The 13,357-nt window shown below is 41.3% G+C and overlaps 1 protein-coding gene across 3 annotated transcripts in view; it reads left to right on the forward strand.

Annotated features, from left to right (window-relative positions):
* SMOC1 (SPARC related modular calcium binding 1) overlaps nt 1–13,357 on the forward strand; it is a 129,206-nt gene that overhangs the window by 34,848 nt on the left and 81,001 nt on the right. For all 3 annotated transcript variants that reach the window (XM_026849909.1, XM_026849910.1, XM_026849911.1), the window contains exons 2-3: nt 2,881–3,052; nt 11,009–11,121. In XM_026849909.1, coding sequence (XP_026705710.1) covers nt 2,983–3,052; nt 11,009–11,121 — 183 coding nt within the window. In that variant the 5' untranslated portion in view covers nt 2,881–2,982. The remainder of the gene's footprint in view (nt 1–2,880; nt 3,053–11,008; nt 11,122–13,357) is intronic.

Below are 13,357 nucleotides of genomic sequence, written 5' to 3' on the forward strand. Positions count from 1 at the left end.
GATGTGTATAAGAGACAGATATATATATAAAACCATGGTTCTCGGCTTAATTTGGGTAGGCAAGAGCTTCATAGACTGCATTGGGGTGCTCTGCATGTTTTCTCAGGCCCTCATAATTAATCAATGCCAAGCTGTTCCTCCTCATCCCTCTGCGTGAAGGCACTGGAGGAAAGCTGTTCAATAGCCTTAGGTTTAGCTCATTTGTCAGCCCTGAGAAAGATTTTCTATTCTTCAGAGATGCCCTTTCTGGAAGGAGGGGCATTCCTGGCCTGCAAGTCCCCTCTATACTAAGTATTTTGGTACAGGCTGCAGAAGGCTTAGGGGAGTTTTCATGATACAAGCTGACTTTTCAGTAAGTTAATAATTTGGTTTCATGCTGGGAATCAATAGCTTTTTTGGTGCACCTCTGGATAACTCTGATCTGTGGAACTCAGCTTCTGACAGAAGGAATTGGCAAAAAGTCTCATGCCAGTAGCTCAAGCCCTCAAAGTTGTGATAAATGGCAGATGCATGCATTCCTTCTAAACCAGAATGGCTTCTGTGTTTAACTGAATACTTAATCGCTATATGTGCACTATACTGTGCTATCGGGCAGCTCTGCTTTTAAAGTCTGTTTATACAGACAGCTGAAAAGCCTTGAGAGCCTTTCAGGGTCTCTGACATCACACTCTGGGAAGAAGCTTCAGCATCTTCAGTCTGCTGCTTTTTGCTGTGTGTTTACAGTCACTGGTGATCTTTGCACCTTGGGGGCTACAGAAAGACATTACTGTAGCCAGACCTGTTCCAAGCTAACTTGTGATACTCCAACCCCTGACAAGAACTGGACAAAAATCTGGTCCAGCTTTACAGTGTTTTTATAGTCTACTCCAGGTCTCTATAAACCATTTAAAATTGCCTTCAGGTTTAAATTTTCCAATTTCCCATTTGGAACAGGTGTTGCCAGGTTATAGAAAGTGTTGCAGAAAAGGAACAAAATCATTTTAAAAACTTCGTGCTGTTACAAATTTTGGCAAGTCTCTGACAGATGAGATTTTAAAAAAAGTTTGCCCCACTGAAATTAAAAGTGCAGATCTTGCTTACTTTTCCCAGCTGTCATGTTTAAATAGGGTTTTTAGTAATGCATGAGTCTTCAAAAGATCCAACAGTACAGAGTTAATATGTTTTTATATGAAACTATGCAACTTCTCAATTGTTTTTCATCTCATTTAATTGGGGAGATAAAGAAGGTGAAGAATTTTTTTTTTTAAATGTCAAAAAACAAATTTCAGAGATGCATGTTCTTGGAGTGGTTAAAAACCAACCCAAACTAGGCTTCAGGCAATGTTTTTTCAACAGCTTTAACCTCAAAGCATAGAGCAGACAGCTTTGTAGGCAACTGTAACACCAAGGTGATTATGGCAGTGACTCACACTTCCCTGTAAGGCATCCAGCTATCAACACACTTGGAGAGCCGTGGCTTTGTGCATGCAGGCAGGATGTCAGTCAATGTCCACTTGCCAGCCAGCCCCGAACTGCTGAGCTCGTACCTGCTCTGACAGCAAGCTGGGATATTGGTGTATTAGAGAGCAGCTCTGGTCCCCCCAGGCTTGTAAGAGGCTTAAGAGATGGGAGCTTGGGAAGGGGAAGTGCAAGGCAGGTTTAACTTTCCTTTTCTTTGCTTAATCCTCATGGGACTTATTTCAAGAGTCCCCTGAAATCTTCCTGTGAGCAGGTGGTTGGGTTTGGATAATAGTTAATCATCCGACTGACTAACCACTAAGCCAGGTAGCATGGAAAGTGGAAGGAGCTGCTACTGTCATGTCCTGCTGAAACTCTATGCCAATGGTTATGGAGAGGACTGGCAGTCAGGGTCCTCAGGAAGACAGTATGACTCTCAGAAAGAGACCTGGGTTGCCCTATAGCCAACTCAGAGTACAGCTGAGGGTACCACAGTAAACTACTGCCAGATGTTGAGATTTGCAGGGAACAAGTGGACAGAAAATGGGGTTTCCTCATCTCCAAAAGACAGGGCAGAATCCAAGCTGTCTTCAGAGAAGGGAAACAGCAGTGATGGTGCACAGAGGAAGTCTTCTGGGCAAGGAATTGGGAAACTGGGGTGGTTCACATTGAGAGACTGACAAGAAAAGAGTTTACACAAAACAGGCTGCATCTGGACTGAATGCTTGGGAAGAAGACTTATTCAGAAAGATGACAAATTCAGACTTCTGAAAGGAAAAAGCTTTTCATATCATGTGCAATTAGATTGTGGGATGCATGGAATGCAGTTGCCAGCTGGGCAGGATGTCACTGGGAAAGAACAAAATGTGGCTTTGGAAGTGTGCAGGTATGCTGTTGCAGGTGGTATCCACAGATGACATAAGTAATGCTTTAACAAATAACTGGTGATATAAAGCTGGCCACATCCATGGTTCAACTACCAAGGCCAATCTTGATAGGTTATTTGTGTTCCTCTGTCCTCGGTGATGAGTTTCTTGCACCTCTGACTAAAATTGTCTAGTACCAGATGCTGTTTGTGGCAGGGTGCTGGGCAATCTGGGCTGTTGTGACTCAGTATTGCCCTTCCTGTGTGGGTTGTGTTTGGCTTTGCACATCTTATGTTTTCAGAGGTGAGGCAGAGTGAGTAATGTTTCCGTTCTATTAAAGAAAATGGAATGGCAAAGACCCTTAATTTTTTTTTTTTCTTTTTTTTCTTTTTTTTTCTTTTTTTTTTTTGTTTAAGATGTATGTGTTTCATTTTAAGTCCCCTTCAGGCAAAGTCAGCTTTGGTAGGTAGCTTAAACTGCATTATAGACCATATTGCTATTGTCATAAAAACAAAATACAATTGTTTTGTTTTGGGAAAACAAACAAAACCACTATTTTTTTTTTCACTTCCTCCAGTTTTTAATAAGTGACCGTGACAGAGACCCTCAGTGTAACCTGCATTGCTCCAGGTCCCAGTCCAAACCCCTCTGTGCCTCTGATGGCAGAACATACGAGTCAATGTGCGACTACCAGAGAGCCAAATGCCGGGAGTCAAGTCTGAGTGTGACTCATCGTGGCCGGTGCAAAGGTAGGTGGATTTCAATGCCTTTGAGGGGAAGAATGGGAGTCCTACCTCATAAGAAACTGGATTCTTAGACCCTTGAGTTTAGTACCATGCTCTGTGAGTAATCTGATTGGAGTTGTACATTCATGTGAGCATGGGTATCTGAGTCTGGGTTTAGGTGGCAGGAGTAAGAACAGACTGAATTATCAATGCAAGAAGGCAAAGAAGCTAGACACATCACTGAAAAAGGCCAGAATATGTGGCTGCAGAGCTGAAGGAGCTGGCCCCATGGAAATGCAAAATCAAATCCTGAAAGAGCAGCTCTTTCTTGCTACCTATGCTGGTGAGGAACTGTGATACCTTTGAGTGATAGGAATGTGCAGTGGGGAAGAATGTGCAGTGCATGTTAGACATCTAGTCCCTTTTCAGATGTACACAGCCTTTCTGTGCTGAGCTAATTAAGAAGACGGAATGCGTGCAAAGCTTTACATGGCCTCTTTTTTGATTGTTTGCTGTTACATCTACTTTTAAGTGAGAATATTGTTTCTCAATTCAGCTCTTCTTCAGCATAGTCCAAAGATGAAGTTGAAACTTTTTTAAGGAATATTGGTGTCTTGTCACACAAATGTTTTGCTTCTGCAGTGAAGTGAAAAATCAAGTTGAGTGCATTTTCTGAGAACACAATTGTATCAGAGGGCAAATGGCACAGATGTTTTTAGCAATTGGTTAAAGTGACAGGAGAGACTCATTAAAATCCCGGTGGAAGGATAAATAGGTGTATGTTTAAGCCTAGCTTTTGTTTATAAAAGCTTTTTTACTATTATTAAAATATCTCTTTGTCAGAATTACGTGTCCTAAAATGGAAATCCCTTCTCAATGTATTGACAAGCTTTCTAGTTCAGGTGAATCATGAGCATGACCCCAAATATTGCTCTTTTTATAGACAGTTTCTTATTGGAAAAAAGATTACTTGTATGATTTTAATTTTTTTTCCTCATCGCTGCTGGGTTGCTTTATGGCAGCTTCTCTCCTTTTGAATCATGCTGCTTTCTGAGTACTGAAAACCCAGAAGCTTTCTTCTCAGGGCCTGAGAAGCAGTTGGAACTGTCCTTGCAAGTGATACATTTTTGAGTGTCACAATAAGAAGTGGTAGGGTGGGAGTCCTGCTTTTGCTTTCAACACTTGAGCAGAGTGGCTTAGATAAGCAACTCCATGGCTGATGGCATGTAAACTGGCACTGTTCAGTTACTTAAAACATGGGATCTGAAATGTATTACCTCCATGTACAAAAGTGTCTGTTTCTGGAAGTAAGAAAATGTTGACTGCCAAACTACACAGCCTACTGTATATCGTGATTGCAAAGAGTCCCAAAGAAGTAACTGAAGACTTTGTCTTAAGCAAGGTAAGACATACTTTCCTTTCTGCTCTCTGACACAGCCATAACGTTTAGCTGAAACTACTCACATTCTCCTTTCCTTTTTCCTCTTACTCTGTAGTACTATACAGTACCTAATAACCAGGGAGTGTTTGACAACTCCAAGTCTTGGTTTTAACCCATTAACAGTCCCATGAATCACTGGAAGTAGGAATATTCTTTTAACTATCACATTCAAATTTAACCTTTCTGGTTATTTCCCTCTGTGCTGCTATTGAAAGGTATTCTGTTTTTCTAGTTGCATTAGGAATATGACCTCTAGTTGCTCATAAAGATCATTGTTCTTGGCAAGTACAGGTGAGATAGGTGAGCCTAACTACTACAGGAGGTTAGCCAGGTCTGTATCTTGTACTCACACAAAGGAAAGTATCAACAGCAGTGTTTGAGTACCTTCTGCTGTAGTAGGGCACCAGGTTTACCCTGAATGGCTTTCATTCCTTCTGCATGATTGAGATGCTCTACAGGTGAACTACTATAGAACTGGAAGGGATCGATCCATGGGCCATCGAGCTCAGTCACATGCAGTTGTGATAGATACTGTATCCAACAACTTATCTTTATGAAATGAGCAGTTCTAACTTGTGCTTCCCTCTCTGAGGTGGGAAGAAAGCCAGGTGACTAAAATAAGGTAAAGAGGAAGTATATTGTGGACAGCAAAGCATAGTTTTGCACCCCAGATTACCATAGGTTTCCAATTTCATATGCCGATAACTTGAACTTGAACTGTGCCAAGGCAAACAGAATGGTTTCTATAGTGTGAACAGAACCTTTTTGATTCAGCTAAGGACTTTTAAAGATTAAATCTTGCCAGCCCTTTGGGAACTATAACTCTTATTCAGCTCTTGCTCCTTGCTAGCTTCCTCATGTGCTTTTCAATGAAATTCCTTCAGTGCTAAATTATCTTAACTCCCTCCGAACCCTCACTCACACATCACAAAGGGTTAAAAGTCAGGAGTAGCTTAAAATGATCAAACTGTGGCATCCATGACAAATGGAGCCTCATTGATGAGAATCCAGAGAATAGTTCCAGATGGTGTAACTGTGCGTGAAATACGCAGCCAAGCACTTCTACCTGGATCTTTTAGCAGACATCTTAAGATCTAATGTCACATAAGAGTTCTGCTCAAAACTTTGCAGGGATGAAGGACAAATACTTGTTAAATGAGTCTTGGCAAGCTGTCAAGATCATGCAGTGATTGTTAGGGTGCATTGGATATCTGTGACTTAAAACACATTTCTTTGTTAACTGGTTGGTTTCTAGGAACTTGTTTGGCCTATTGAATTAAAAAAAAAGGGATGGGAGTGTTCTAAAAACTTCCCTTTAGATTTGTAATGATTGGTTTTCGAAGTCTTCTGATAGATCACAAGTCACTATGTAGAATAAACCTAAGAACAAGCTATCTGTAAACAACTGGTCAGAAATGTAACAGGGATCTTCAATCTTTCTCCAGGGACACATAGGTGAACACAACTTTGGCTAATGTCCAGGGAAGGGAAGTCTCCTTCTGCCTAGTGATGGGGTTGTTTGAAGGTAGTCTTTTTCCTCCACCTACGGTTCTTGTTGGACAGGAGATAGTATTTTGAAATAATTTTTAGTCCACTTTCTAGATCCATGTGTTTTGTCTTTGAACTTTCTTATTCCTAGTCAAGGGAGTGGGTCCCTCCTTGGCAGCAGTTAGTCAATAAAATCTTAAATGATGCTTTCAATCACTTTGCAAGTTTAGTCATGTTTTTAGGTATGCTACAAATAACTTAGGGAACTCTGGAGTAGAAATGGTATGTGGGTATCAAAGGAGGAGCAAAGCATGTTGTTGGAGATTCCAGGTATAGGACTTGTCAGAAATGAAGTGGAAAACAATGGGGAGAGTGAAGAATGATTGACTCCCTGTGGGACAGATGGGCATGTGTTTGTAGTTTGCTCAGGTTCCATTTTTTTTTCCTGTTTTATGCAAAGACAAAGATCATTGGCTGGAGTAAATGGGTATGAATCTGCTGACTTCAGTGTAGCTGGACTGCTTCGTGCCTGGTGGGGACCTGGACTGTATGTGAGACAGTTAACTAATGAAACTAAAAATAGTTCACAAGCTGCTTGGATCAATTTTTGCCCTTTGAGCTTTTGATAAAAACAAAGTAGAATTTAAATTAAATAGCTAGATTTTGGGGGTTGCATCATATAGATTTACTGCTAGTGTTGTGTGGATGTCTTGATGTTTTACTTTATGTTAGTAGAATAGCTTGGGTCTTTATACCATGATGCCTAGTGTCAAAACTGCCTCTGCCTGTTGAAGAGAGGATGCTGGAATTCTTGGGGCCTGTTCAGGAGCGCACTGTGTATATTATGAAGGACACAGTGGTCTCATTTGAATAAACTGTTCATGGATAAGATCAACCATGGTAACTAGCCAACTTCATTGCAAAATCGAAAATTATGTGCACCTGCATTTGGCTGCACCTTGATGACTGTGTTCCATTTTGGGCCCCTCACTACAGAAGGGACATTGAATGACTCGAGTGTGTTCAGAGAAGGGCAACAAAGCTGGTGCAGGGTCTGGAGCACAGGTCTGATGGGGAGCAGCTGAGGGAACTGGGGAGGTTTAGTCTGGAGAAGAGGCGGCTGAGGGGAGACCTCATCGCCCTCTACAGCTCCCTGAAAGGAAGCTGCAGAGAGCTGGGTTTGAGCTTCTTTAGCCTAATAGTAAGCGACAGGACAAGAGGGAATGGCCTCAAGTTGCACTGGGGAAAGTTTAGACTAAATGTCAGGAAACATTTCTTTACAGAACAGGTTGTTAGGCGTTGAAATGGGCTGCCCAGGGAGGTGGTGGAGTCCCCATCCCTGGAGGTGTTCAAGAGTCGGGTCGACTTAGAGCTTAAGGATATGCTGTAGGTGGGAACTGTCAGTGCTAGGTTGAACGGTTGGACTAGATATCTCCAAGGTCCTTTCCAACCTAGATGATTCTGTGATTCTGCATTCTGCAGATTAGGCCACAGATGTCAAAAACATCACTTGTAGTTCACAATCTAGTTGCCAGCTACCAACTCAAGAAATAATTTTCTTTAAAAGGCAACTATCTGAGCTGCAGTAAATCTGACCTAAGATATTTAAAATTAAAATATTAAATGGCTTTGTTTTTAAAGAAGTCACCCTGTTTAGATTTTTCGCCTTATGTGAGGGGAGAAATTCCTATTTTGTCTGGATCATGAAACTGAAATGTATTAGTGGTATTCTGTTTTATAAGCTTGGTGTTTGATACCCCAGAGAACATTTTTAAGAAGGAAGAAAAAGTTCTGAAACACTCAGATTAACAATCGAAATTCAGAATAGGGTATGTGAATCTACATCATAACATCATGCTTTAGTAAAATTTGTAATGCATCTGATTTGGGGTGAGCTGTTTGGCAGCTACTTCTTGGCACTTATGTAATATTTTACATTTTCTAATTAACAAAGCAGAAATAGCAAGGTGAAGTCATCCCACTGAAATCACATGCTGATGCAAACATTATAAAAATACCAGCCTGCAGAGTGAGGAAGAAAAGGATTGACAGTCCTTTTAAAAACAAAACTGGTAAATGTTCATATTAAAGGCACTGTTTTTACTAGTACTGAACTGTGAAATGACAGACAAAAGAGATAGCAGTATGCACACACCCGTCCAACCAGGGTGGTATATATGTGGTTATTCCAAGTTAAGGCTGTGAAAAGACGGGCATGGCCTTTGGAAATCAATAAGGGAGGATGGGAGAAGTAATCAGAGCTGAGCGTTCATGAACAGGAGAAAAATTGTCTTGTCTTCTCTACCCTTCAGCAACAATCTGCAAAGAGACATCACTTGAGCCAAGGGTTGAATTGCAACACAGGATGCTGCAACAGTGATGAGCTCTTAAACGCAGTGGCGTAGTGGTGGTGTGCTACACGGTGTGATAGTAGAGTTCAATCTATGAAGGCCAGTTAAAATTGCTAGGAGAGACATAGTCACCTTAGCAGTAACATGTTTATATTATCTTCTCCTTAAAATAAGGGCTTGATTGTATGCGTGTTTGCTCATTAGACAAATTGGACAAAGATCTGAGTTAGTTTTCTTCTGTCTGGGCTTCTAATGTATTTATACTACAGGGGATAGCACAACATGTTTGTTCCTACCAGCTATGTGGTGAAGCATCCAGTTTCAGTCATGTAGGTGTGAGGGTGCCAGCACTGAAGTAGATGCTATGTGGAAATGCTTTATGCTTCTTTATCTTCAGGAGAGGAACCACATATGCCTGTATGCAGTCCTGTATCCTCAGATGGAGAGACTAGAAAACACACTCTCATTTGTGAATCTGTGGTTTGATTTTCATGTGAGAAATTTACAACTCTTTCTTTTTTTTTTGTTTCTTTCCCCTTTCCTTATTACGTGCAGATCTGCATAATCTCTGCTGATTTTTTTGCTACTTATTTGTCTCCTATGGAGCAGAACTTGAAGGTGTTTCTTGTCAGACAGCTTGCTATAAAACAAGGTGCAGACACACCATCTGGTTTTGCAATAATGTCCTATGTCATGCCAAGCAAATTAGACTCTTAAGCTTGAACAGGAGATCTGCAGGTGATGGTTAGGTGTTCCATTTAACAGCATTGACAGTGCTTCATTTTCAGCTGAAAGAACAAGCATGTGTTGGAAGGGTCAGTACGGCTGGCAGGACCATCCTCCAGTGGAGGTGTGCAAACAAGGTCTGATCATCTGGTCACTTTGGCAACCAGGAGAAAAGGAAATTCTACTTTAGAGGTCATATCATGGTTAATTAGAAAACCAAATACTGCTTCTCTAAATTAAATGTAAATTTTATTCAAGAAAGTCTTCTCATTCTGTGAATAACAGTCTTGCTCTTTATACAAGCTCATAGTAGGTCCACCTGAGATCAAAGCTCCATGTGCTAAGTGTATTGTGCAAACACCCCACAAATTAGAGTCTAAAGATGAGTGACATAGGATCAGAAGGGACACAAGGTCATAGGGAGGTGAGGTGACCAACTTGTGGGTCAGTGGCAGAGTTGATACAGGCACTCTTGCTTTGTTGACCCAGTGCCTAAGCTACAGGCATCTATGCTGAATACTAATGCTATGAATAATGACTTTTTCCAAAGAGTAGGGTTTGATTTCCATAATTTCAGAAGACTTACGAAATCCTTCTTGGGGAGTAATGTAATGTGTTTAAAAATGAAACTATGTTGGCAAACTGGAAACTTAGTCTCCTGTGTCACCAGTTGTGTAAATAAAGGACTCTGCTTGAAAGCTTTGCTCTATGTCTTTATCAAAACCATTTATAGCCATGTCACTCGTTTCTGCATCTAGATAGGCTTAGATGGAAATTGCTTCTTTTGATATGCAGTGTGAATTCAGTTGATCTGAGAAGCCAGACTGGCTTTCTAATTCAGTGCTAGTATTGGTGATTTTGTTGTTGAAGTTCATGCCATCTGTGAAGCAGAATATGGGATCTTCAGGGATCCAGTGGAATTTTTTTGTTAAATGTTGTGATCTCTGTGCCTGGTAGAGTGAGAATTCAACCTTAATCACTCTGTGGTGCTGCTGAAGGATTCCAATTATCAGATTTTGAAGTTCCTGCACTGAAAATATTTCAGTCAGTGGATTCATCAGAGAAGGAAGAAGGTGCTAGTCCCTGTGTCAGCCCCATGGAAACAGATGTGTGCTTTTTTCTTCTTTTTCTAGACTGAACAGCTGTACTGTTAGACATCGTGTTTTTAAATGTAAACACTGAGTCAATCTGTATCTCTGCAGGGCAGAACTCTCCTCTTTGACTCATCAGTCATCAGTGTTAGGCTTATCTGGGTCTGTGCTCTGTAACAGTGAGCTGGACCTGGAAGGGGTTAAGGTCATGCTACATCCTGCCATCATCTGAAATAACTGCAGAGCTGAGTTTTTAATCCCCTGCAAGTTCTGCTTGCAAAGCGATGTTTTTTCTTGGAAGCAAAGTAGGAGAAAGTATTAATGCATACCTGACTGTAAGCACTGGGACTAGAGGTAGAAGCTGGTTTTCAGAAAAGCACAGGCCGTGGCATATCTACCTCATCTGAACTGCACAAAGGTGGAAGTTCAGATGGGTGGCTAGTTATTTTAGCATTTACTGTGAGTTGCTTAGAGAAGGAGGTTTGCTGGGGCAATCCCTTCTTCACATTGCTCGCTTCCGGGCCTGAATTACTTGGCCTGTGCTCAGCATCCAGTTTCAGGCTGTTAATACTAACGGAAGCATAACTCCCTCTGGGAAGACCTTTCACTTCATGGACACTGTGCTCCAGCACTTGTTGGAAGAAGCTTCCAGAGCTCTTGGATGACCATAAAAACCTAGTAAATCAGGCAGCTCTTCATTTCCTGTCTCATAGTTTGATTGTCTAGGTTCATATTTGTCTTTGGGATTGTGAGTGTAAACTCCATAGCTAAGTCGTTAATGTACAGACAGTGCTCCTTGATGCCTTGTATTTGTTTGCTTGGGGTCTGTCCGTGTACCAAATGGTGTTTGCAATCTAAGTGGGTTTTGCTTTCATCTTTGTAGATGCTGGCCAAAGCAAATGTCGATTAGAGAGAGCTCAAGCACTGGAACAGGCAAAGAAGCCCCAGGAAGCCGTCTTCATCCCTGAATGCAATGAGGATGGATCATTCACGCAGGTAAAATTTCTGTTGGCTTCCTTCAGCCAGGTTCCCAGTGACTGCAGGAGATTCACTGTTAAGGCATAAGTTAAGTGATGATAGCAGCATGGGTGCTCGCTCTGACTTGGTTATGTGAAAATGTTGAAAGCTGGGGACTTGTTTAACCAACCGGAAGCTTTGATTTGGTCACCATACCCTAAGACACATACATATGTAATGGCATCCACCTCCAATGTAGCACAGAAACAAATGGCATCAACATCCAGCATAGCACAGAAACAAAAACAAGTTGCAGGGGAGGTCAATTTTTTCCCTGAAGATGAGTTGCAAAGCAAGCTGTGGCTCTCACAGAACAGTGTAGACCAAACTTCTTCTGCTGGACCTGTGCTTCATCTATCCCAGAAAAAAAAAGAGTGGTATGTTGAGCCTTCACTCTGCAGTGTACTTGTTAATGACAGACTCCTCTTTCCTGTTCTGTGCCCTGTTGTGGTTTGGGGGTCTGGCAGAGAGGTGATTGAGACTGCTTTGTTTGAGTTTTAGATTTTTCACTGTTCGCTTGCTGAAACTAAATGATGTACTGGGATTGCAGATGTGTTTCATAATGCTGCTTCTCTTGATAAGCAGTTACCTCAGGCAGGGGTAGCAGCGGAGGCTTATGATTTGTTGGCTTTTAATACCTATGGAAAATGAAGAGTTAGTCCTGGTCAATGAGGATCCTTCAGAAACAGTGGGACTGGGAGAGGTCATACAGAATTCCAGAGAAGTTGAAGTATGGCAAAAAGAAAAAGCTCTTATGAAGGAGATTTTGAGAGTAGTAGTTTGCTGAGGCAGGGTGGAAATGAAGAGTGATACTTGGTTCTGTTACCGCTAGCTTACTGAGTAGTGTCCCAATGCTAACTGAACTGGGTGTTAAAAATGGCTCATGTGCAGTTTCCTAACAGGTAGGAGGGGTATGCTATCTGCTCAGTTTGGCATGCATCTCAAAATGCCAAAATCCTGCAACCCTGATGACCTCTACTTTGTGAACTCAGGTAAATCACACAACTTCTTTTGCCTTAGCTTCCCTATATCTAACACTACTCTAGAGATCTTGTGCCTAAGAGAAATTTTAACATTCATTAGTTATTTTTTGCAAAGTCTTTTGAAGGTAAAAAAAGAAATTCCAAAATATAATCAATATTGGCTTCAAAAAGATGAGAAAGACAAAAAGCTTTGGGATTGGTTCAAACACTTTGTGATGCCTGGGGGAAGAGGAGAGGAAAGATTTTTCTTGTGATAACCCACCAAAAATTTTTATTCCCCCCCTCAGCATTACACTCCCATTATCTAGTGTGTGGGAGTGTTTTTGTTTTGTTTTTGATTTTAATGGTGAAGTGAGAAGTTTTATCCATCCTGCCAACTCCACATACTTCTTTGGAGCGGCATCATATTTGTGTACAGTGTGGACCATCTTGGGAAGGTGGGGGGAAGAGAGAAGGTGTCTGCAGTTTCTTGCAGTCCAACTATACTCTTAGATGTTGAAATTTTATTTTGTGTAGAGCTGCTCAGGTTATGTTGGCACTGGAGGGGAATACCTATAAAACCTAGTGCAGTGGGCCAACTAAGTGTTCCATGTTAAACTTTATAGTTCAAGAAAACATGGGGAAGGAAAGCTGACTTTGCAGTGTCTCTGTCATCTGCCCATCAACCTCTCAGAGAGTAAAGTAGGGGCGAAATTTTTATCCTAATAATCTGGACTGAGAGTGCAGTTGATAAAGCTTTGTTTCAGACAGGTTTGTTTGCAAGGTTGGTACCGGTGTCTGGATTGCAGAGCAGTTGCTGGACCTCTTTCCTGCACATTCCCTGGCCAGTGTGGATTGCAAGTGGAGGGGCAGCATGAAACTGCTTACAAAAACAGTGTGTTTTCAGCTGGCAGCCAAGTGATATTTCACATTCTTCCTCCATTCAATCCTATCTGTGAACACTGAAATGCTTTTGTTTTACCTGGCATGATGAAGGAAGCCTCTGATCTCTTTGTAGCTGGAATTAACTGGAATTCATATCATTCCTTGGATCATAAAAATACCCCACGTTCCACATACCTCAGGAACCAGCTTCATTTATATTGCAGCATTTAAGGTCACTGTCCCTGCATAAAGTGTGAATGAAAAACAATGTCTGAGGAAGCTAACTGGTTTCAATCTGCATTTGAGACAAATATTTCCTTTAGTTTCTGGTCCAAATTAATTAAACTTTGATTTTAAAAGGATGTATA

The sequence above is a fragment of the Athene cunicularia genome (assembly GCF_003259725.1).
Source record: "Athene cunicularia isolate RWA chromosome 5 unlocalized genomic scaffold, athCun1 chr5_part1, whole genome shotgun sequence".
NCBI classification, from domain to species: Eukaryota; Metazoa; Chordata; class Aves; order Strigiformes; family Strigidae; genus Athene; species Athene cunicularia.